The following is a 23710-nucleotide window of genomic DNA, read 5'->3' on the forward strand; positions in this document are numbered from 1 at the left end:
TCACATTGTTGGATGCAACCTTGAATTAGAATCAAACGAGTCTTTGGTGTGATTTTTTTTCCTTTTGGTGGTGAAAAATCGCAAATCGCGGTAACCAACAACGACGGTGGCGTTTTCGGGCAAAACGACCCCTTGGGAAATACCCGGATGGAGTGTCGAGTTATCGCGTATGCGTGAGTCAAAGTAAACAGATTGTAAAACGCGCGATAAAAAGCTATACGTATTTACTGCATACTGCGGGACGATAATGGTATGCGAGATGATGCTGGCTCGATTCGAGCACGAGCTCGAGGGGAATACCTCGTAGGGTTTTTTGGGCCTTGGACGGTTGCATCGTTCCGTATATACCATACGTAAATTTACCCCAACCCTATTGCACTTACCCTTATGGCTTGCTAGCTTAACGTGGCAATTGTAACCCCTCTTAACAGACCTAATTGAACTTTAATGCGTATTCATTAATCAAATTTGTCTTTCGCATTGAATTTAATCCTTTAATACGCGGGTAAAACATTTACTTAACATATTAAAGCTCGGTTTATTTTAATAACCTTAGGAGCGGGCGCGAATGCAAAAAATTACTTCAGTCGAGATCGGCCGGTGGCCGGAGGTGCACCGCACTCGTAGAAATAATAACTCAACAACGGTGTGTTTGAATTTGCTCCTATAAACTATACCATAGCGATGGTGGTGGTGATCGCGAACTCGGTATAATATATCAGTTTGCGAATGCGAATGAGAAAAAGACAAAAGCATGCGGCGTGATGCCTGGCGCAGAGAAAAGAGAGAAGAAAAATGAGTGCAATTTATCGTGTTCCTCGAGCTCGACGAATACCAAATACGCGCTTAATTAGGCGCGCAAAGCAAAGCGTAGCTCGACTTCTCTTCTCAGGCATCGTAATTAATTGGAAATTATTTAATTTAACGCGCGTTAGTTGTGTTGCCGAATCGGTTCTAAAGCAGGAGTTTGTACGTACCTTTCGATTCCATCTAGGCGATTGGGACGGTATTTTCGTGAGAATAGCAGACCGCCTCCCCATGCAGCCTGAAAATTGCCATAATATGAGATATTACTTATAGAATAGAGTGTAAATAAATACTTCGATAGTCTGGTAGATGAATTAATTGTAGTACCTATTTTTTGTTGCAAAAATAACCTTTGGACTTGGGTTAAAGTGTCCCTTATTTATATTTGAATTTAAAGAGTTGATGGTCTTGAGAATTTGTCAAAATTTTAGCTCAAAATGTTCAGTCCTAAACACTTTGATGCTCAGGAGAAATCTGACAAATGAAATTTGATCATTTTCATCGAATTTTATGATGTGATTTTAGGGTAAAGTTGAAATTTTGTCCATGAAAAATGAGATTTCACTCAGGAAAATTTCGTGCACTCGGTTTTACTCAAAGTGAAGGAAAATGTATTTACAAGACTACCTACTTTTTCATTGTAGAAAAAATTGGTAAGTATAATGTGAAATTTTCAATTTTCATCCAATTTCTCTGCACCAAAATTCTAAAAAATGAGTTCACAATTTGTTAGGTTCGTAGTCGAGTGTGTATTTTTTTCGAAACCATAAAATTCGAAAATTTTTACTTTTGATGGAGAAAATTGGTTCAGCGGAAAAATTAAAATGGAGTACAGACTTTCTGGTCAATGAAAATCTCTCCAAGAAAATGATTTTCAAAGGACACTTTAAATTTCACCAAATTGTGTAGATATTTTTCTGAAATATTTCTGACTGCGTAGCAAATCTTTGAGAGTATTTTTTCAATTAAATGCCACCAACTGAATATTTTTCGAACAGAACTTGAAAAATTCTTACCTATTTCTTAGAACAAAATACAAAATGTTTCATTCTTTTTTTAAATTGATGCTTTAAAATTTTAAATTATAATTTTTTTTAGTCGAATTTTCAGTTCCGATCAAAAACGCTCGTTCTTTCCATTTTTTTGTTTTTTTTTAGTTTTAAGAAAATAAAATTTTCTACCTTGAGTAGTTTTCATTACGTCTGTGTCTGTTTCTCCATCAAGAATAAGTTAGAGCAGTTCTATGCTTCTTTTATCGTTTTGAAAAAAAAATCATGTATTAAATTGAAAACAGGTAATTTTAAAATGGTCATATTTCCAGGAAATGGGGAGAGAGGAATTCAACTGGACCTATTTTGATGCAATAAAACGTTGGAAAATCCTTTCGTCTAAATTCTGAGTTATTGTTTCGTTTGCAACTTTTTTTTCGGACAGGTGGAAGAGAAGGAAGGGATGGGAAAATATTTTTCCAACTGTTCAATTTATTCAATTACTTATACTGCCTTCGAAAAATATTTCCTGAAAATTTGTTAATTCAATTTATTTGAATATTTCAAATTTTGAGCGGATTTCAGTTTTGTACATATGGGTAATTCTCAGAAAAAAGGTCAATTTTGATGTGCATAATTTTGAAAAATAAAAATCATTTTTTTGGAAAATTTCAAGTGGGAATCATTTGTACAGGTGTCCCAGATCCCTGTTCTAGTGTTGGCCTCAATTCAATCCCCCCACTGTGGACCCCGGCCCCCCCTAAAACAGCGATAATTAGGATTCGACCCTCATCGATGTGTAATATGTCGATTGATATGTTTTCGAGGTCGTAGAATTCGAATCTGGAGTTATTTTTTATGTAGAGGTGGAGGGGGAAAATGTTAAATTTTTTTTATATTATCGTGTAATATGTCAATTTATGTTTTTCAGGCCGCAAAGTTCGAATCCGGACTTATTTTTATGGTAGGGGTAGAGGTGAGGCGTGGGGAGGGAGAAAATGTCAAATTTTGCTTGTTTTATCGTGTAATATGTCGACTAGCGCGATAAAAGTACAGCTGTCTGAAATTTGGCCAAGTCGAAGGACATATGGGCGCTGGACAAGCCGAAGGACAATCTCAACGTTTTTTCGTTTCTAGCCTTACCTACTGGACATTATTCGATTTTTAACACGTAATAAATGTGTACTTATCATGTAGAATAACTTCCCTTTCTCAATTATCGTTTTTGGCGGGTTCATCAGGGTAAATAAAAAGGCAAGCCGAAGGACATCAATTTTGCGAAATATCATATTTTCAGAGACAAGTACGATCAGAACGAGCCATTGCGTAGGTTATGAGAATAACATTGCGGGGTAACATTTTTATGAAGACAGTGAACTAGTGCAGCCACTCACCAGAAAAAAATATTGGATTGGGAAGCTACCAAAAATAATTGAAAATTGCTCTAAAATTTGCGCAAAAAGTGTGTGACAGTTTTCAAATGTGAAATGTCAGCTTCCTATGGACTTATTCCAATTGCAATTTGCACAATAATGGACCTTCGTGTTCTATGATAATGAGAACGTGCCAATTTTTCCCCAAAAAAATGAAGTTCATGACACTTTATAACATTCATTTTCAAAAACATGGTGTGTGACAGCCAAGTCGAAGGACATTTGGGGTATAAAATCGAATGTACACCAATGAAAGGAGGGGCTAAAAATTTCAATACCATATGTGAAATGTGTGGGGGATGATCCTTGAATGGACCAAAAAAAAAAAAATTCATGCTAAAACCTTTGAGAAATTTGCCATGTACACGATTTTTACCTTTTTCTGAGAATTACCCACATAGAATGCTTTTGCACGTACGAGTAGGTATATTTCTTCTTTTAAAACATTACTGAGATGTTCAATGGATTTTTAAACAGGCATTTATTTTCTATTTTTGTTATCAATTTTTACTTATTGGATTTTTAGAAAATCTCCGTGATTTGACTGCGTTAAAATTTTGCTATGTGGTTTTTCAACTGATTTCTAAACAAATCTAGATGGATTTTCCAGTCATTTTTACCCTTTCTCGATTTTGAATGCCTAGGTTTTTATGGGACTTTTTGTGAATTTTTGCAGAATTCTGATGTTTTGAGTCAAATTTCAGATGGTTATGGAGAATTTTGAATCATTTTACATATTAATGATTTTCCAGTAATTGTGCAATTTCAAGAAGAATTTGCTGAAAAATTCAGAAGGACTTTACAATCTGATCTGAAATGACTTTTTATACATTTCTGAACGATTTTGAATTGATTTTTTAATGATTTCCGATTGATATTTTCATCGTTCTGTTCTGAAAAATCCATTTTACTGTTTCAAGAGGCTTCTCAAACGAATTCTCATGGAATTATCTGCGATTTTGGGAATATTTTTCGATTTCATGATTTTTAATTTTAGACTATTGTCTGTATTTTTGAATGAATTTATATTACACTAGATTTCTGATGATTTTTTAATGAAATTTTTGCGGAATTCTGAGTCAATTCTTCCATTTTTTAGACGTCTTAAAAAATTTTCTGTTAGGTGAACTGTTCTGCGATTTTAGTAAGATTTTGTGATTTGAAATGAATTCACTACCTATAATTTAAAATTTCATGATATTTTATGCTAATTCTTCAATTCACACGTATACCTACTAATGGAATTTTGAAAAAATGTCGATCGATTTTTCTCAAGTAAGTATGGTGGATTTTTATAAAATGTCAAAGAGTTGAAAAAACGATGAAATATAAAAGTTTCAGTTTTCAAATTTCAATTTTCAGTCATCAATTTTTGTAGTTTGCAGTTTTAGATTTGTTATTCTTTATTGTGTTGAAAAAAGGAGTAAAAATACACAAACAGACGCCATTTTTCAATTTTTTATTGTTTATCTACAAACATAAAAAATTGTACAGCCTCGCCATGTTGGTGTTTTGCAATTTGAAATTTGGACATTTTGTACTTGAGCCTTGTGAGTTGAAAGAAGGGAAGTTCAAGTTTGAATTTGAAGAATAAACTTGCAAAAAAAGGAAAAAATGGCAAAAAAAGGAAGATAAAAACTAAAAAAATTTCAGTTTCAGTAAAGTTTTACAGTTCTCAGTTTTTGGAATTTCAATTCTGAGTACATTTCTGTACTCCAGAGCAAAAAGGAAGGAAGTCCATTTTTTTGATTTTGAGATTTTTACATCATTGGAAATAAGCTCTTTCAGACCTCTTTTCAATGATGTGGAAATTGCAAAATCCAAAAAAAATTGACTCCCTTCCTTTTTGCTCTAGAGTAAGTACTCGTACAGATTTTCTCTCCCATTTTGGAACAACTTTCCACTTTCAAGTGAAATATGAATTTCATCACGATTATTCAAATATTTGTAATTTTTCTGGAATTTCTACATAAAAAGAGTTTGAATGATGGGAGGGGGAGTAATATTAGATAAATACTCTAGGTCTCTCAAAAATGTAGTCAATTGAGAGGTTACAGCCCATTTCACGAATTTTTCAAACAGATTGAAAAATTTATGAGAATTCGTGAAGAAGTAAATTTTGTGCGATTCTGATCTTTGAAGTAAAATGAATCAACTCAATATTTTTCTCGAAACTGGACTTTCCATTTTTATCAAAAATCGTCGTGTTCAAAACTTCAATCAGTTTTGAACTGAAGCGTCTTTATTCGTATTGCTTTTGAGAGAAGAATGAGTAGGTATTATTTTATAAATATGAGCCTTGACATGAGTTTTTTTTCACAGTTGAATTTTTATTTTTGCGCAACTTTACCTGCAGACCTGTAAATATGATTGACTGTCATTGTCACCTTACTCAGAATTGAGTTCAATGCCTATATACTCATTCAATTCATCTACCAGACCAAAACTCGAGGCAAATATTACATAACGTGAGATTATTTAGCATAATGAATACTTACGTCGATATGTAACCATAGTTTATACTTTTTGCATATATCTGCGATTTCGTGAATTGGATCGAAGGCTCCGAATACGGTTGTGCCAGCGGTGGCGCTCACAAAGAACGGAATGTTTCCTTTGGACTTATTTTCAAGTATTAGTCTTTCAAGCTCTGAAGGTATCATTTTACCTCTGTCATCGGCGGGTACTTCGATGCAATGGTCGGTTCCTAAACCACCAACCGAGGCGCAGGTTTTCACCGAGTAATGTGACTGAAAATGAGAGTAAAATTTTACTTACAGTACAGGCGCAGAAAATATTTGAAAATAGTATACCTACTATTGTGTAGAGAGGGACGTATAGTAAAATTATTATATTACGAGTATAGTAAATGGTATTTCATTCGAAAATCCCCCCGTCCCACCGCCTCCGCTACCATTTCCGAAACTCGAATAATATTTTATCAACGTTAATTGAACGCTATCATCTGCGCGCTAAAACTATGCGGTATAGCGAGCTTTTCGATTGGAAGTTTTAATCTGGTACTATCAAAAGGAAAGCTAAGTTTTGTTTGCTTTGTTGTTTAATATAGTAAAAGACTCGCTAGACGCGGTGGGTAGCGGTACAGCTTCGACTCCGGCGAGTAGTTATTGCCAAAGTTTTCTTATCATTAATGAGAAATGTGTTCATAACGAAAGGTTAAGCGTTTTTAAGTGAAAACTTTCAAGATATATGATCGAATATGCGTAGGTGGAGAGACTGAGAGAGACGTGCAAGACCGGAAGACGTTATAAGTGAGATTATATTTTACGTACCTCGCATGACGTGAACATGACTAGTTGTCCTTTAATGGAATTTAAACCTTTTTCCTTGTAGCCTGGAAACATACGGTGGCGTGCGCTCAAGAATGCGTATAAGTTGGAAATGGAACCACCTGCGAGAGTAATTCATACGTTGGTACAAATGTCGGAAAAATTACGTACAGGTGTGATTTTTACGAGTGTTGGTTTGGTTGATTTAGGGGAGGAGGGGATGAAAAATGAGAGCTTTATTGGGTTTTTGAGCAGGGGGGATGGTGGTAATTGTGTTATGTGGAATTTTTTGTTGAACTGATTTTCTCTGATTCTGATTTTTTTTTCAATTCAAATTTGCTCTTCGGAAAGAGATGGATTTATTTTTGAGAAATTCAATTTCAAAAGCTCAGAATGTAAACTTTTCAGGGAAAATGTCCAAGCTACCATTCAACCCCCCCCCCCATACATATTTACCCATTTTTTAGTGAATTAAATTTCAAGCGAATCCTGATGGTAAAAGAAAGAGCTCTCAATTTTGCTAATTTCGGCTCCTTTTTCAAGCCTAAAGTAACGAATGTGCTTTTTTTTTGTGTGTGAATATTATTCTCAAATCAACCGAACACATGGTATATTGTGTGAGTGTTTTACCAGGAGCAAGTATAGAGTCGCCTTGTTCCCATCCGATGATTTCTCGCATTTTCGCCAATACTACGCTTTCCATTAGAATGAATACAGGTGCTATTTCATAAGTAAACATATTCGTATTAGCGGTAGCTGTGAGCCATTCGCCAGCCATCGATACCAAATCTAAACCGCATGAGAGCTGGTTGAAGAAGTGCGGGTGTCCTGTAAAAAAAAAAAAAATCAACAAAAAAACACTAAAAACCTGCATTCAACGTGTGAGTGAGATTGAAAGTGTTGTAGGTGTATCAAGTGTCAATTTGTGGTACACATAGGTAAACACAACATGTAATATTTTTCAATCAAGTCAAAGATCTCTCATCCGGCCATACAGTGAGCCGTTTTTGAGACTCGACGACACATGAAATGAAAGTTGGATGTTTTTTTTTTTCGTACGTAGGATTTTTCCTCGATAATCGAGGAAGATAGGTATACAATAAAGGGGGTGAAACCGAGACCCAAAGTAAAATATCTATATAAGATTCGTTGGAGCGCGCCTACTTCAATACTCTCCTGTATACAATGATAGACCAAACAATTTCCGTTTTTTGTATTTTTGACACAGAGAAAAGAACAAGTGAAGCGCGAGTTAAAAGAAAACTATATGTATAGCCGCGGATTCCGTCGTCGCCCTTATCTGTATACTTCGTCTTACGTTAGGTGAAGTAAACACTGCAGAAGGCAGGAGAAGAGAGGATATATCTATAAAACGAAATAGTGTATGAAGCTTGTACTCGGAAACGGATATACAAGAGTAAATGCAAGAATCAATGGGGGAGTCAAACAAATTTACGTCAGACGAGTTTAAAAGTGACGTAAAAGAATGATTGTGGATAATACTGTCCTTTGCGGAGAGGGAGAGAGGGAGAAGTGTACGACGGCGGCGTTGGCAGGAACAAAATTCAATGTCTTTTTCCGAGCCAGTTGGCTAATCGAGAAACCAAGCTTTAGAATTAATCCCCTCGTATTCCATCGGACGAGCAATCACACGCTGCTACGATGCATTTAACCTAAGATGGTTTTTTTCTCCTTCGTCGTGAAGAGGGAAAAATTGTTTCTTGAACATGACATCGTCGAGTCGGGTGCTTGGGTGCTCTTTATTAATATCCAATTTCGAAGAACGGTGCGGTATCTTGATCTTGATACGAGATGTGGAGAAAGACTGAAAGAAGGGTAGTTGCATGTGACACGTGAAATTGACCTAGTTTCCGCGATGCAATTTTGTTAATTGATTGGCTATTGCTGAGAAGAATTCTACGAGTTGTTTCAAAAATCGATCTTCTGGATGTATTGTTCAGGGCTCAGACTCGATGATCATTTTCTGAGGAACTAGGTTATTAAAGTTACTAGTTACTTTTTCGAAATTTTGGTTACTAAAGTTACTTTTTTTCAAAAATTTTCTAAAATTAAACTTTTCCAAATTTTGGCTCCATTTTCTAAAAAATTGTTCTGTTTCGAAAAATTTCAAAAAGGCCTAATTTTTGTCCTAAAAATGTCCCAAAAGTCTCACTTTTTATCAACATTTTCTTAAAAGAAATTAAATGCCAAAAATTGCCAAAAAGTCTTCTTTTTTATGTACTAAAATTGGGAAATTGTCGTTCTTTCCAATTGCAAAAAATTCCAAAAAGCCTCAATTTATTTTCCCAAAAATTGCTTTGATGTTTCGCTTTTTTGTCAAAAAATGTCAAAAATAGTTACTTTTTGTTCTAATGATGAAACATGCTTGCTTTTTTGCTAAAATTGTCAAAGTCTCGCTTTATTTGGTCAGCATTTTCAAAAAACAATATTTTTTTGCAAAAAATGTTGCAAAAAATTCTCACTTACTTCCTAAGGAAATCGCGTTATTTTTCTAAAAATGCCAAAAATTGTTTAAAAATTGCACCTTTTCCCAAAAATTACTAAAAAATGTGTGTCAAGTCTCTTTACTCATTTCCAAGAAAAGTTTTAAATCAGGGATACGATTTTGGCTCAAGTCTCAACTCAAATGTTTAGAATTTCAAATTTAAAAAAAAGTCTGACAAAATATCAGAAAGCGTTTTCTGAAAGTTTGGAAGGTAAAATTATTATTTTAGTAATTCATTGATTCCTCCCTCCCCTCCCCTCCCCTCCTCCCCCCAAGTCTGGAATAAAGTCAGATAATCAACAAGATTTTTTCCCAAATTTTTAAAAAAATCTAATATACCTAGTGTTAAGTTAACCGGTTTTTTTCTCAAATTTTCAAAAGTCAACACAAATAGGTACATCTTTAAAAGTCAATCGATTTTATTTCAAGTTTTTTTTGTTTTTTTTTTTCATTAAGTATATATTTTTAGAAAAACAACAAAAAGCCACAAAAGCCTGACATACGAGTAATTATGTTGGAAAGTCAAAGGACTTTTTTCTTCAAGTTTTAAAAAGTCTGTAATTTCAGAATGGCTCTCGGTGAAAAAAAAATATCCATGTTAAAATTGTTTTCTTTTTGCAAAAAATTCCAAAATGTCTCAATTTTTTTCACAAATTGTTTTATAGTCTCGTTTTTTTTTTAAATTGAGTATCAAGAAAGCTCAGTCTTCTGCTAAACATGTTTACTCGTAAATCGTAACTTTTTTGGTTACTTTTTGGTCTTTTTTCAAATGTTTTTAGTTATGGGATTTTCAAAATTATTCTAAGCCAAACAGGATTTCCTTTGAATAGGTTCTATGAATTTTTTCAAGAAACCCCTCCCTAACCCCACAGAATATTCCCTGAAATGTAACCATATTTTTGGAATACCAACGTCTGGGCAAATCTGAAAAATTTCAAGACTTTCAATGCAGGCATAGTAATTAATTACCTACTGGCTTGAAATGTTCTTCAATTTTTTGTAGCCCTCTGTGACAGTTGGGGGAAGGGGGAGGTGAGTCATGCTTCCCTAAAATATCTCTGCTTGTAGATTTTTGTATTACGTACATCAATTTTTTTTTTTAAATCAAAAAATTGGTAAATATTTTCTGATTTTTGGAGTACCTATTAATTGATATAATCATTCTAGCCTTTCCTCTTTGTCTCCGAACAAATCAATTTATAAAATATGAAGTTCTCTCTTTGTCGATTTTTTTCCTTTTTTTTATTTACCAGATTTTTTTTTTTTTGAAAAGCGTATTCCTTTGGCGGGCCAATGTCTGAATAATTAATCCAATAATTTTTTTTAATGTCCTCTGACAAATACACAAGAATGCTTTAGAAAGAACGTAGGTACGAATTAGGGTAAGAAATACCCCTTCATTGTAAACGGTAATTAATTATTTTACAATCCCTACCAAACACGAGCGCTGTTTAGAGCCAGTAAAACCTATTATTAATGGTCATTAATTGTTTTGTAAGTGCGACTCGTGTGCTTGATTTTAACTCGCTGTGGTGAGATTGGGGAAAAAATGAAAGAAATCATCCCTACACGTCTTCCACTTACGTAGAAATATTTTTTTCGTTTACAAAAATTAATTTCCACGAAGCTGGAATTATTCTAATTCATATACGGTTCGATGGCGCTGAATTTAATTTTTTTTTTTTACATCTATCCGCGAGTTAAGGATTTCGTCCTTGGTAAATTTAATCAAATACCGTCTGCAATGGTATAAAGCAACAAGTATGCTATAAAAAGGTATGTAGCTGTGAAAACGCATTTATATAGTGTTTTTTGTTAGGTATTATTTTATGCTTCTACCTTTTTGCTGAAATTCGCCTTGTAAAGGTTTTACGATGGAACGAGATTTTTTCAGTTAAAAAAAAACGAAGTATACGAGTTCGCATTCTTCAGCTATTTCGGTTTTCTAATTTTAAATGATGTTTTTTCGTTTCCACACAAAAATACACGTGGTTTTTGAATGGAATTTTTACCTGGTTGGAAAATTTCGAAATTGAATTTTACAGAATTGTTGTACCTATTGAGTTAGGAATGCGTTAATTTTCCTCTGATATGAATAGAATTTTTACGTTGAAAAAATCTAGGTCAATATCGCAGTTTTGTGAAAACTCGCGGTATTATGAGCTGGAGAATTTTTAGGTCGATGTGATGACGTCACAGGCATCTTGAAGGCATTCATTGTGATATATTGAGAATTCTTTGAACATGTGTTTGAAAAATCATCATCCAAGTAAAGGATTAACCTTTAATTTCCGTATTTTAAACCTGAAACTTGTGACAAGACTGCATACGAAACCAATATTCGATCCTTTTTGATTTTTTTTTTCACGAAAAAATGATAAAATATTCCGAACATGTATAGCAACATTAATATGGGTACATTTAGTTTCTTGGCCAAAAAAAAATCACATAAGTATAAAAAATTTTTACAACACGTACATGATATTATACTGGTATCTATCGTGAACCATCCCGCAGTTAATAGTGCAGGAATATCCGCTATATCCCTGGCAAATCCTGCGAATAATGTCTAATAAAATGTAATTGAATGAAGAGGGCTACCCTCGAGCGGAGCGATTTTTCGGGAATAAATTACCCGCTTAGAGAAATAAAGTCACGTTTTCCAAAAGGCAGCGTATGAAAAATAAACACAACCTGCTACATTCATTCTTCCTCTCTCTGTCTTTCTGTTTTGGATAAATTATATCGATAGTATATAGCACTTGCATAGTTGAGGAGAAAGTGACGAGGAGCCGGCGATAAAGAAAATAAAAAAGTAGCATAATATAAAATTAAAAGCTCGATAAGGACGAGAATTAGGTTTTCGGGGCTGAAAATGGGAAACACATGATTGATGAGTAGGAGACACCATAGAATAGGGTATGGTAGTGTGTTAATGACACCTAACAAGAGCTATTCACAGCTCAGCCACCCTTATCAGTTGCAGCATTGAGAGTACCTCGTGCCGCATCGGCAGTCGCTCGAGCTTGTGCTTGTGCTTATGCTCGTGTTGTAAACCCACCCTTCGAAAACCCAAATCCGCTTTTAAATTCTCTTAGATTCAATTTAGATTGCTTTGTATCACCTCTGGTCGATCTTTCTTCTTTTTTTTCTCGACTCCTCTTTTCAACGCGTACCAAATCCCACAGCGAAATACTTGCTTTTTTGCCAGGAGGGAGATATCAGGTAGGCTAATTTTTGCGGCGTAATTAAATACCGCAAGTAAAGGGTGAAGGGGAAGGGTTGATGTGTTTATCAGCACGTTGCAAAGTGTTTCCATATGGTAATGTTTTCCTATTGAGATGGGGAGAGAGGGAAGGAGTGTAGGTTGAATATTTTTCTAGTGTTTAGACTGGAATGTCACACCCCCTCTCACTCAGATCCTCTGGGACAACTTTTTTCTCAAAGGGAACATCCTAAGGAACATTTCAAAGCAAACTTACCAAAAAAAATTGGCCTTACTAACAAAATGGCGGCCCTTTTGATTGACAGGTCAGCCAAGATCACAGATTTTGTTTTCCGACTCGCACGAAATTTTTTGATTTAGACGAAGCCAAATTGAAAGAGCATGCAAAAATTCATCACCAGCCAAAATTTCAAGAGCCAAAGTGCATTTTTCGATTTTTGGTGAATTAAAAAAAAATTCAAAATATGAGTCAAACATGAGAAAAAAAAACAAAATTTTACCAAATTGACCTAGAAAGCTAAAATTTGGGATGTACCCTATTTCTGACCTGCCAAAGCTAGATCGAAAGAGCATGCGAAAAATCACGAGCCAAAATTAAGGCAAAAATAAGGGAAAAAATCAAAATTTTACCAAATTGACCTAGAAAGCTGAAATTTGGGATATACCCTATTTTCGACCTGCCAAATCAATTGGAAACGGTTTCAAATCGTTTTGAGCAGTTCTGGAGCCTCCAGCAGATTTTTGAAACTTGAAATTTCCACAAAATTCCGTCAAATGAAGTTGAAAATACGAAATTCACCGTGCACTCCAACTTAAACAGAAACACGCTATCAAGTCGACTGCTGGAGAGTCTAAGTCAGTTTGAAGCCTCCAGCGATTTTTTAAAAAAATTTTTGGAACCTCCAGGACATTTTTGAAACTTGCAATTTTCACAAAATTTCATCAAATGCAGATGGAAAGCAGAAATTTATTTTGTAAAGTGTAAACTTATTTCAATAAGCTATGAAGTCAACAGAAGGAAAATTTCAAGTTGTTTTGGAGCCTCCAGCGACTTTTTGGAAAATACTAGAGCTTCCAGTAGATTTTTCAATGCTCGAAATTTCCATAAAGTTTTACGAAACAGAGCTCCGTTTCCAATCATTGATTTGGCAGGTCGAAAGTAAGAAATATCCCAAATTTAAGCTTTCTAGGTCAATTTTGACAAAATTTTGATTTTTTTTCATCCTTGGATTAAATTTGATTTTCAAAAATTCACCAAAAATTGGAAAATGCACTTTAGACTTGAAATTTGGACTGGTGATAACTTTTACATGCTCTTTCGATCTAGCTGTGTCCAGTTCAAAAAATTTCATACGAATCCTATGTTGGAAACCAAAATCTGCAATTTTGACTGACTTGTCAATTAAAATAGCCGCCATTTTGTTAGCAGGGTCAACTTTTTTCAGTAAATTAAGGCGCATGACAAAACTCGGCTTCTCATTCTGAATACAGTAGATCAAATCAAAGTACGGTACAGTGTTTTTTTTCGAAAAATATGACTTTTCAAAACTATGTGGGTAAGAATTTTAAAAATGTGTTTTTTTTACGGTTTAGTTTAGGTAGGTGTTTGGATTTTGGAAAATTTGGGAAACAATTCCAGAAGGCGTAGAAATTGATTGAAGTATCGTGTTTTTCGGTGTACATTTTTGAAAAAGCCTGTAAAGTTTTTTATAAAGATACTTCAAAGTGAAAAAAATGTGGATATTGAAGATCCTTTACTTTCTCCTCTATAAATTTCTGTCAATTGAAAAATGTTCAGTAGGTAGATGCGATGAATGAAGGTGTAGGCGTCTTCGCGATTTCTCAGATGTCAGCTCCTTTATGATGGGTGAAAATATTCTCGTGGTAGGCCAATTCACCTACCTTATCCTGCTCGAGCTTTTGTTAAAATACCGATTATACTGTAAATTTAGCATTTTTTTCGATAAATAGGGATTTAAAATAGTATAGGAAAAACAAGTGACGATTAGCAACGCAATTGTTGAATCGAAGTGACAATTTGAGGTTGAATTACGGTTTCTTAACCTAATTATAGTTTTGATTTGGGGAGAGACTCGAGAAGGAAACCCCTTTTCGGTCTGAATGACTTTAGCGATTTGGCGCAACCCTTCGTGCGGAAGATTTAAGTCATCCCTGTTGTACACTAATATTCGCGTATTCTTGTATACACACGTAGTAGCGAATACGTTCAGTTCATAGTTTAATAATACGATTTTTCAGTATGGAAAAAGGGGAGTTGTTATGGAACGTGCGTTCGTATTATGTAACGTATTCGTGCGTTATTACGGAGACAATATGCTGAAAACAACGTTAATTAATTTTTTCTCTAGACGAAGGGATTTTTGCAGAGACGACGACGCGACGTGAGTTGGAGCGTTCGTCCCTGATATTTGACAGTTGTCTGGAATTGCAGGGCAGTGGTAGACGGACGCAAGAAGGGTGTGTGATCGAATTAAAAGGAGAAATATTTTCATCCAGAATTACTTGAGTACGAATTCCACATATGTACTTACTACTTACCGGTTTTCACTTGATGTTTCAACGCGATGTGGCAGTCTCCGATGAGCTCCTGCAAAGTGACTCCTTTATCTGGTAACTCGAGTTTGAGTAAAGCCATCATGTCGGCCGGATGGCGAAAGTTTAATACTTTTTCATTCCTGTCGTTCACATTTTTCACGTAATCCAACAATATGTCGACCACTTTGAGTAGGAATTCACGAGTAGCCGGTAGTCCTTGGTCGCAATGCGGTAGGATATCTGATGAAAAGGGAAAAACATACACAAACGAAATGAAATGAAAACCGTATGAAAAAAGAAGCGTGAGAGAGAGAGGGTGGACGAGCTTCGTACCAATATAAATAGGTTATTAATTCTTTAGAAAATTCCTGCTCTGCTCGCAGAATTTGTACATAGTACGAAGCTAAAAGCGTGTAAAATTAAATAAACGTTATCTACTGAACGAACGAGCGCGAGCTAGCGATTCCAAAGTAGCGCAGTTTTCCGGCCTGTTACACATTTTAATTTCCGGGGCGGGCGACGACGAATGTTTGAAGAATCTGCTAGGCCTCTCTACGAGAGGGTTGGCCGCCGCGTGCCGTTGATTATCATCGAAAACAGACTTCTGCAATTCGTTATATCTACGAGTATGAGCGTATACTTTCGCTTTTACCCTTCGTCGTTGCTCAAGTTCGATTTCGCACAGAGCTACGAGTACAACGGTATATTTCCGTTTCTTGTTGCAATTCGAGAGGCTCTTGCCAACAATTGCGGTTTCGAGGAAGCGGATGATATGAATGAGGGGGTGGTGGTGGCGGTTATAGATTACGTTGGGTTAGAGGAGGTGTAGAAAATGATGAATTTTTGTGATGAATGGATAAAAAATAGTGATTATTGAGATAGTTTGGAATGGTCGAGTGTTTGTGAGCAGGAAAGAATGGTCAGGTTTATATGCCTTCGGTGCGAGGAGTAGGCAAATATTCGAGCATGTTGGTTTTGCTTGAGGTACGTTGTGTTAGTTTGGTGTTCTGTTCTAGAGAAAAATTAGGATTAGTGGAGTGTTTTTGACTAAAATCTGGTGAGGTGAGTCTATATTTTTGGATTTTTGGATTTTTGGATTTTTTTATGTTAAATTCAATTTTGTTTAAAATCAAGGCACAAATTTTATAATTATTAGTCACGTAGATCCCAGTAACGTAGTCAGGATTTTCTCCAGGAGGAAGGGCAAAACCAGATTTTTAGGGCACGAAAATCGAAATTAGAAGTTAATTTTCTAAAAACCCTTCGTAATGTATGATGATCTTATGAAAATGAAAATTTTTTGAAAAAATGAGTCCAAACAACAGAAAAAAGTCCATTTTTGCATGTTCCATTTCAAAATTTTTGCTCGTAAGGAGGGGAAATGGCCCCAGTTGTCCGGCCTCCTTTGGCTGCCCCACTAATGAAGCCTGCGTTCACTTTTCAAACAGTAGACAATGGAACCTTTGTGCTCATTTTCCAAGTTGTCAAAAAGTAGGACTTTGGCGTACACTTTTCATAGCGGCCTTCGTCCATATTTTTCAAATAAGGTCATTATTCGATGTCGGATTATTCTATTTTTGGTTTCAGGTTCTCCGATTTTGCTCAACATTTCTTTGTAGGTTCCTCAATCCTCATTAGAAAAGAGAAAGAATTAACTGTCCTTGTTGGCTGAAATTTTCTTTGAGGCAGTTGGGACTTGTTTCCAAAATAACCACCATTAAGGGTACTTAATTGAGAATAATTTCAAAAATATTTGCAACAAATTTTATAAGTTCACATTAACTTAACTATGAACTTTTTATGATAGAATTTGCTGATGTAGAAGGAGGAGGAGATAGAATTTGCTGATGTAGAAGGAGGAGGAGGTGAGGAGGGTAGGAAGCCCTAAAATTTTGATCATGATGCAAAATTTAAAAAATGTCAAAAATGTCCTATGACGTATTATTATTTTTTGATTCAACCCCTTCAACGCCCCCCTTGGCCTCCCAATTTCCCGATAATTGAAGAAATCCTGTAACATAATTTTATAGTTCAATAAGTTTTTGGAATCGCTGAATACAAATTATTGCCCTATTTATTTGATTTGGCTTCTCCAAGGCCCCCACTGACTCTTCCCACCCCCCCCCAAATAATGATTCCCCAAAAGTTCATAGTTAGAATATCATGAAAATGTACTTATGCTTCCCGATTTTTTTTCGAATTGCTACTTTTTAGCATCAAAACTTGACAAGCTTTTGATAATTTTATTGATCTTTAAAAAAAGCTCATCTTTAAAGTTTTTTAAATTTTTGACAATTTTTTTTTTTTGAAAACCACTCGTAATTAATTTTAAAACAATGTAAACAGATTTTCGGCTAGTTGTAGCAGTCTAATGTTGAGCTTTATGACACGAAATTTCATCTGCTGAAAAAAACAGACCCCGACCCATCTGCCTCAAAAGAGTTTGAGTGCTCAATATGATAGCTTCCATTCCTAATGTGTGAGAAACCTACTGAAAAATGTTGAGCAAAATCTGAAGACCTAAGCCTAAAATTAACATAGAATGACCCATCAATAAAAAATGAGGCTTTTTCGTACACTTTTCGAGCAGTCAAAAAAATAAGTGATAAAAGTAAACAAAAATAAAAAAATCATGTATACGAGTTCAGTCTGCAATTTCGCTTATGCTATGGATTTGTGTTTTTTTCACTATTTCTTTCTATGTTCATCTTCATATTCCATCTTCCGATTAAATGATAAAATACTTATTTTTTTTCCAAAATGGAAGAAAATTCTATCCCACATCTCGTGTTTCAAAGCAAAAATGTTTTTATTATTAATTTATTAGTTACCCCCCCCCCCTGACAAAGCTCGCAATTTCGTCAAATTTTATGTCATATTTGGGTCCAATTTCCAACAAAATTTTATAATTTGATGAAAAATCGTCTCTTAGTGACATACTTAGATTTTTGTTTTTTTCATTCTTCGGTCAAAAGCATTTCTTTCATCAAGTTTTTATTTTTGCTCAACTTGTAAACTGTCAGACGACCTTTTTTTTTTTTTACATACTATCGTTATTACGATTTTTTCCTCATTAATTCTTTAAAAATATTTTCAAAAAGTGCCTTTGTTTAATGTTTTTTACTCGTATTGTTGAATTATTTTTGAAAAAAAAATTTCCAATTTATATTCATTTGTTTTGTTGGAAATTAAGGATTTGAGCATTTTCAAAGCTTTCATTTAACAACATGATTTTTCTTTGAAAGCTCAACTTCTTTGTGATTTGGTCAACTGCGCAGGGTACTCTATTACACCTATTAGAGCAATTGTTTCCCCAACATGGGAACCTAGAGAACCTCCTAAGAGTCATGTCTAAAACTTTCTTTTTAATTTTGTATTTTTGCAGATGATATTTTTACTCTGGTCGTAATTTTCGATTTTCGGCTTTTGTTTCGGTTTACCTATTTTATTTTAAACGTAGGCATTCAGATTGCATACTTTTGAAAGTCTATCTGGAATTTTCATTTTATGAAATTGTCGTAAAATATGTCTTCATTTCAATTAATTTATGTTGATAGATTTTGGTTCTATATAATTGAATAATAATCAATTTATCAATTCATTTGTGCATAATTTTTTATTTTATGTTCTTGCTCACAATTTTCTTTCATTTTTTCATTTCAGAACACTCGAAATCGAATTTAATTTCCAGTCCACAAGTTGGAAAGTTCGCATAGAATTTCTACTCTTGTAGCATTCGAGAAAAGTTATCGTAGGTTTGTATTTTGTTCTCGTTCAAATACGTAGTTCTAAAGTAATTAAAATAAGTAGGAAAACTATAATAATTAAAATACCTCATGCTTGGAGAAATCGATAACTAAGGGTCGTCCAAGTGGAAAATTTTTCGATTGGTGTAGTTGGACTTTTGAACTTTTGACATTGCCTTGCATAATATCCATATTATCATTTTCTGAAATCGTGTGCTTTTGAAATAAATTGCAAGTAGTTCGAGCTCTGTGGGAAATTTTTTTTTCGTCTTTCATGGAATTTTTGGGCTCATGCTTGACAAAAATTACAGCTTTATTTTTAAGATAGGAGGTGGGGGAGAAATTGTTAGGTATGATTCGAAGAGCTGATCGAAATTTTAAAAAAATCATATGGTTTGTAATGGTCAAATTTCAATTTTCTACGTGTCGCAGACTTACAGTTATCTAAATCTGTACTATTAAAAATCACGAAAAATCTCGATTCATTTTTGAAAAATGCTTTACGAGGGATTTTTCACAAACAGTGTAGTCAAATTAATTAGCAGAACTTGACTCTAATAGCCAAAAAATTTGACATCTGGGTAACACTTTATTCATATCGAAAACGCAGAATAAGAAGGGAAACCTGGGTTAATATTGAATAACGACCGAACGAATGATCAACACTGTATAGGAGTTGGTGCACGAGTATTTTAATTAAAATCAAAATAACCCGTAGCAAGGGTGCACACCTGTGTCCAAATTTCACCCCCATCGTCATCCTCTTCTCCACCTCCTCTCACATTTCGTTTTAGCCGTGTCGGTCTCGGTCTCGGGGACGACGTGAGCCACGCGTTTAACGACAACCAAGTATTTGAAAAACGTTTTTAGCCCTGAGATTGGGGGTCGCACACCTCTTTGGGAACCGAACTTCATCGCCAGCTGCAACCAACCAGATTAACTCTGCCATTAAATCACAACATCTACATTCTCTGCTACATGTTCGAATATCTACACCAGCCACTGTGCTCTATAAAATGCTGAAACGAAGCGCATACGTAATACACATGCTCGTAAATCACCGCCAGCGTCGCAACAGCGCAAAAAAAAATTAGTCGGCGTTTAAAAATAGAACGAGCGAAAAAATAGCGGAGGCGAAACCCACGCGCGGTTAAAATTTGAGGGCTGCGAATTGCGAAATTTTTCCATTACGTGGGCGTCTAAACTTTTCGAAAAACTTGGGTTTTTTTCACCACCATTGGAGCTGGGATGAGTAACTTTTTTAATGTTTTCGTTTTTTTCTCTCTGTATTCTTTCTTTCTTTTTTTTTGTTTTTGCGAACAGTGTACTTAAAAAGCATTTATTCTTTTGCGCCACTACGTTCGAAGTTTTGCTGCGAGTCAACTTTTTCCATTACATTGCAGAGAGTTTTCCCTTTTTTTTTTCACCATTCTAGCGTGTTCATTGTCTGCCAAACAACGCGTAAATTGGTACGGAAAGTTTGCCTTCGGTGATTAATGCAGAGCAGATTACGTATGCGAGCAGATGTTGTCTCGCAAATATAGGGGCTAGGGGCTCAGTTATGCAATCTATACGGCGTGGACTTTATTCCATCAGCGAATGTGGAAAAAAATGAACAAAACATGCCTCTAATTTTTTCTCAATTTTTCATCAAATATTTTATAAATTTGGGATTTTGAATTAGAATCCAGTCTGGTCAAAAAAAAATTGAAAATTGAGTAGGTGCTTAAATGCACAGGAATTCTGGCTGAGAAGAACATTTTTTGTGTAAAATTTGTGAGATCAAAATGAGTGGCTCACGAACCTCATCCCCCACCAAAAAAAAAAAATTGCTCGACAAAAATAGCTTTTGAGAAAGCCCCAGATTTTCCAACTTTTCGTTGAAAAAAAAAAACATTTTTTAAATTCTAATCATAATTTCGTGGAGAGCTCTCGAGTCACGAGACGTAAAACCGCGAACTCCTTCGTAAATCCTGGTCTTATTATTGAAAGGACTCGTGTTACAGTAGCAACTGTGCGACCCAGACGTATGCACCCCCTGGTGAGATTAACCTTGTAATTGGCTAGACATTCACCTGTAAATAGGATCTTCGTAAGGTATGAATTAGGGTGCGAGGAACTTCCCCTCCTTCTAGTCAACGACTCATGTAAAAGAAATGATGTTAAATCCATTCGGAAACATTTTAGCGAACATTAAATCGTGATAAAGTAAACATTATACGTCGGAAATATTGCGGCGGCGTGTGAAAGATTGTATCTTAAGCGCAGAAGAGGATTTCTTCGTTGAAGTGTAGAATATCCTGCTGGCAAGTGACATGTTGATATTTGTTAGAGAGCTTTAACCGAGATTCATATAAGGGTCTGGACTCCCTGCGGAGTCATTCGCACGATCCCATTCCTAATGTTATACTCGTCGACGACCCTTTTTCGTCGTGTCTACTGTATACTACAATCTACTGTACGTCTACGTATACACTACGACAACGTATACGAGTATTAGATACGTAGTGCACACAGTTTATCATAACTAAACTCTTGTGGCACTTATTACCGTTATAAATCGACGTCCACTCGCGTTGATAAAACAATTTCTTTCGCCGCTGCAGCGGTATTTGAATTTTCTCCCCGCCTGCGCCTGTTCTTTCGATATGAAAATTAATTGTAAGGTACGTATTTTATGACTGTATAGGCCTATGGGCTGTATTGTTTAAGCTTTGGATGATGGTTTATCGTTATTTTGACAGTCGCCGTTTGTTATGACTATGTGTCGCGTGTGCTCGAATACGGTGATTTTTTTTTAACACCCAAGTTGATATGGGTGATTGGGGCTGAATAGAAATTTGAATCGACTCGGTTGCGTTTTATGTAGGTATCTTTTTGAGATGTGTGATGGCTGAAAATGATACCTACGTGTTTTTTTTATCGATACTCGAACGTGAAAATTTACTGTGTTAATATATCGAGTTGTTTTTTTTTTTTTATTTGAAGAGAGAGAGGGAGATGAATGGAGGGAATTAAATTTAAAGAGTTTTTAATTTACTGGATTTATTCGATTCGTTTGATTGAAAGATTTTGTTTTGTCGGGTGTGTAATGAAGTGTGAAGATTTGAGCGATGATGAGCTCTGAAATGTAATTACTTTTTGTGGATTTGCTTTTCAGTTTCATTTTGTGGGATTATTGGATTTCGAAATTGTTTTCAACGAATCAAATGTGAGAAGTTGACTTTTATAGGAGTTTTGTTCATAAAATACCCGAGTATTTATTTGATTGTTTGTAGTTTTTAATTTATTTAATGCCGAATTGACGTGGGTTGAAAATTCCTTCGTAAAAGTATCCTAATAGTATCTTTTTTTTCGAATTTTTATTCCAAGAGGATTTAATACGACTTACGAGTTGAAGTGAGTGAATTAGTGGTACGTCTTCGGGTTTTATTCTTTTGGATGAGTTTTTCTCGTGGGTGGTTGAAAATTGCGGAAAGTTTAAGTTTTTATTCGAGGATTTGGAAGATATGAAAAAAAATCAATTTTTTGGAGAAATCTTTAGTTTACTTCATTTTTTAGTTATATTGGAGGATTCTTTTTTTAGTTTTTAGAAGGCAGAAGATGAAGTAGACTGTGGTTATTTTTAATTAATGTGGTAGAAGGAGTTGTATAGGAGGAAGAGTTACTGGAAATATTGAAAAGGGGCGTTTAATGAAGTTGATAGAATGTGGTAAAAGTTGGATTTTAAAAATTTAGCTCAAAATTCCAGCTTTAATTGATAAAATTGTCGAAGTCTTATTTTTTGAAAAAAGTTTCATTTCTTTCTCAAGAATTATCCAAAAGTCTCGTTTCTTCGCTAGAAATTTCCAATTAGTATCACTTTTTTGACAATAATTCCAAAAGGTCTGCGTTTTGCAAAAATTGTCAATTTTGATTCCGTCAAAATTTGTCCAAAAATCTCGCTTTTTCAAAAATTTACAAAAATTTTCGCTTCTAGCAAAATGGATAACAAAAAATTTTTTTTTTCAAAAAATTTCAAAAGATCTCACTTTTTTTGAAGAATTTTCCAGAAGCTTTGCTTTTTTGCCAGAATTTGCTGAAAAGTCCTTCCTCAAGTCTTGCTTTTTGCCAAAAATTAGCTTTCTTGTCAAAAACTGTGAAAATTCTCATTTTGTTGTCCAAAATTGCCCAAGTCTCGTCTTTTTACGAAAATCTTGCAAAACAGTCCAAATTTTTGAAATTGAAGACCAGAATAGAAATGTTTTGATTTTTTTTTTGGTCATTTTAAATTGTTATGCATTAAAGTGCTTTGCACACGTTTTGTCTTTTTTTTGACACTTTTTTAAGCGTTTTTGTTTGCTAAATTTTGTTTTTGTTTTTTTTAAAAATTGAGTTCGAGTCTTGTTATTTTGATCAACATTTTTTTTTTTCGGATTTTAATAAACAAATGGAAATTTGAACATTTAAAATTTTTAGTCCATCGGTTAAAATTTGAGAGTTGCTCGTGGTCGTTTTCAATTCGTATTTTCGAGGTGTTTTGTGAAAGCTTTTCTTCACCAAGGATCATTAATTTGATAATCTTTCTAAAAAATTTGTAAAATCTACGTATATTCCCGTAAATTATCTTCTCGAGGGGAAGGTAAGGTAAGGGAAGACAAATCAATTCACACCTTGGAATGAAAAATGGCCGGCCTATTGTCATCAAGAAGCAGATCTTCATTTGATTTTTCAAATTATTTGTTAAAATTCTTTGAAAGATCCATAGACTGTTTCTCTGATACATATTCAAATTTTCAAGGTATCTGACGTTACATAAACGTACCTAGTACTCGTAAAAAATAAGATCTTTGGATGAATTAATTTAAATTTACAGTAAATAACAGGTGTCTCTATCTACCTACAACTAGTAAAAAAATTTGAGAAAATACGAATTAATAATGTTTTATTAGGTGTTGAAAATTGTATTACAAAAATTGTTCATTTATTTAATAAAAATTTTGTATGCAAATTTATAAACTTTTTTGAGCATTTGACATCCTTTATTTTCAATTTGGTAGCCTAAAATTTGAGCATGTTTGGTCCATTTTTTCATTCGTTCTTTCTACCTCCGTTTTTTTTTTTTTTTTTTTTTTTGAAATTACTAAAATCAGTTTTCTTTTGTTCATTTGAGTTTCA

The 23710-nt window shown here is 34.5% G+C and overlaps 1 protein-coding gene across 1 annotated transcript in view; it reads right to left on the reverse strand.

Moving 5' to 3' along the window:
- The window catches only part of Gad1 (glutamate decarboxylase), a 63982-nt gene that overhangs the window by 19337 nt on the left and 20935 nt on the right, over nucleotides 1-23710 (reverse strand). The window contains exons 3-7 of the mRNA XM_065362699.1: nucleotides 14811-15047; nucleotides 7150-7347; nucleotides 6523-6641; nucleotides 5728-5979; nucleotides 978-1045 (exon numbers count right to left, since the gene is read on the reverse strand). Of these exons, the coding sequence (XP_065218771.1) occupies nucleotides 978-1045; nucleotides 5728-5979; nucleotides 6523-6641; nucleotides 7150-7347; nucleotides 14811-15047 (874 nt within the window). The remainder of the gene's footprint in view (nucleotides 1-977; nucleotides 1046-5727; nucleotides 5980-6522; nucleotides 6642-7149; nucleotides 7348-14810; nucleotides 15048-23710) is intronic.

This window comes from Planococcus citri, chromosome 4 (assembly GCF_950023065.1).
Source record: "Planococcus citri chromosome 4, ihPlaCitr1.1, whole genome shotgun sequence".
NCBI lineage: Eukaryota > Metazoa > Arthropoda > Insecta > Hemiptera > Pseudococcidae > Planococcus > Planococcus citri.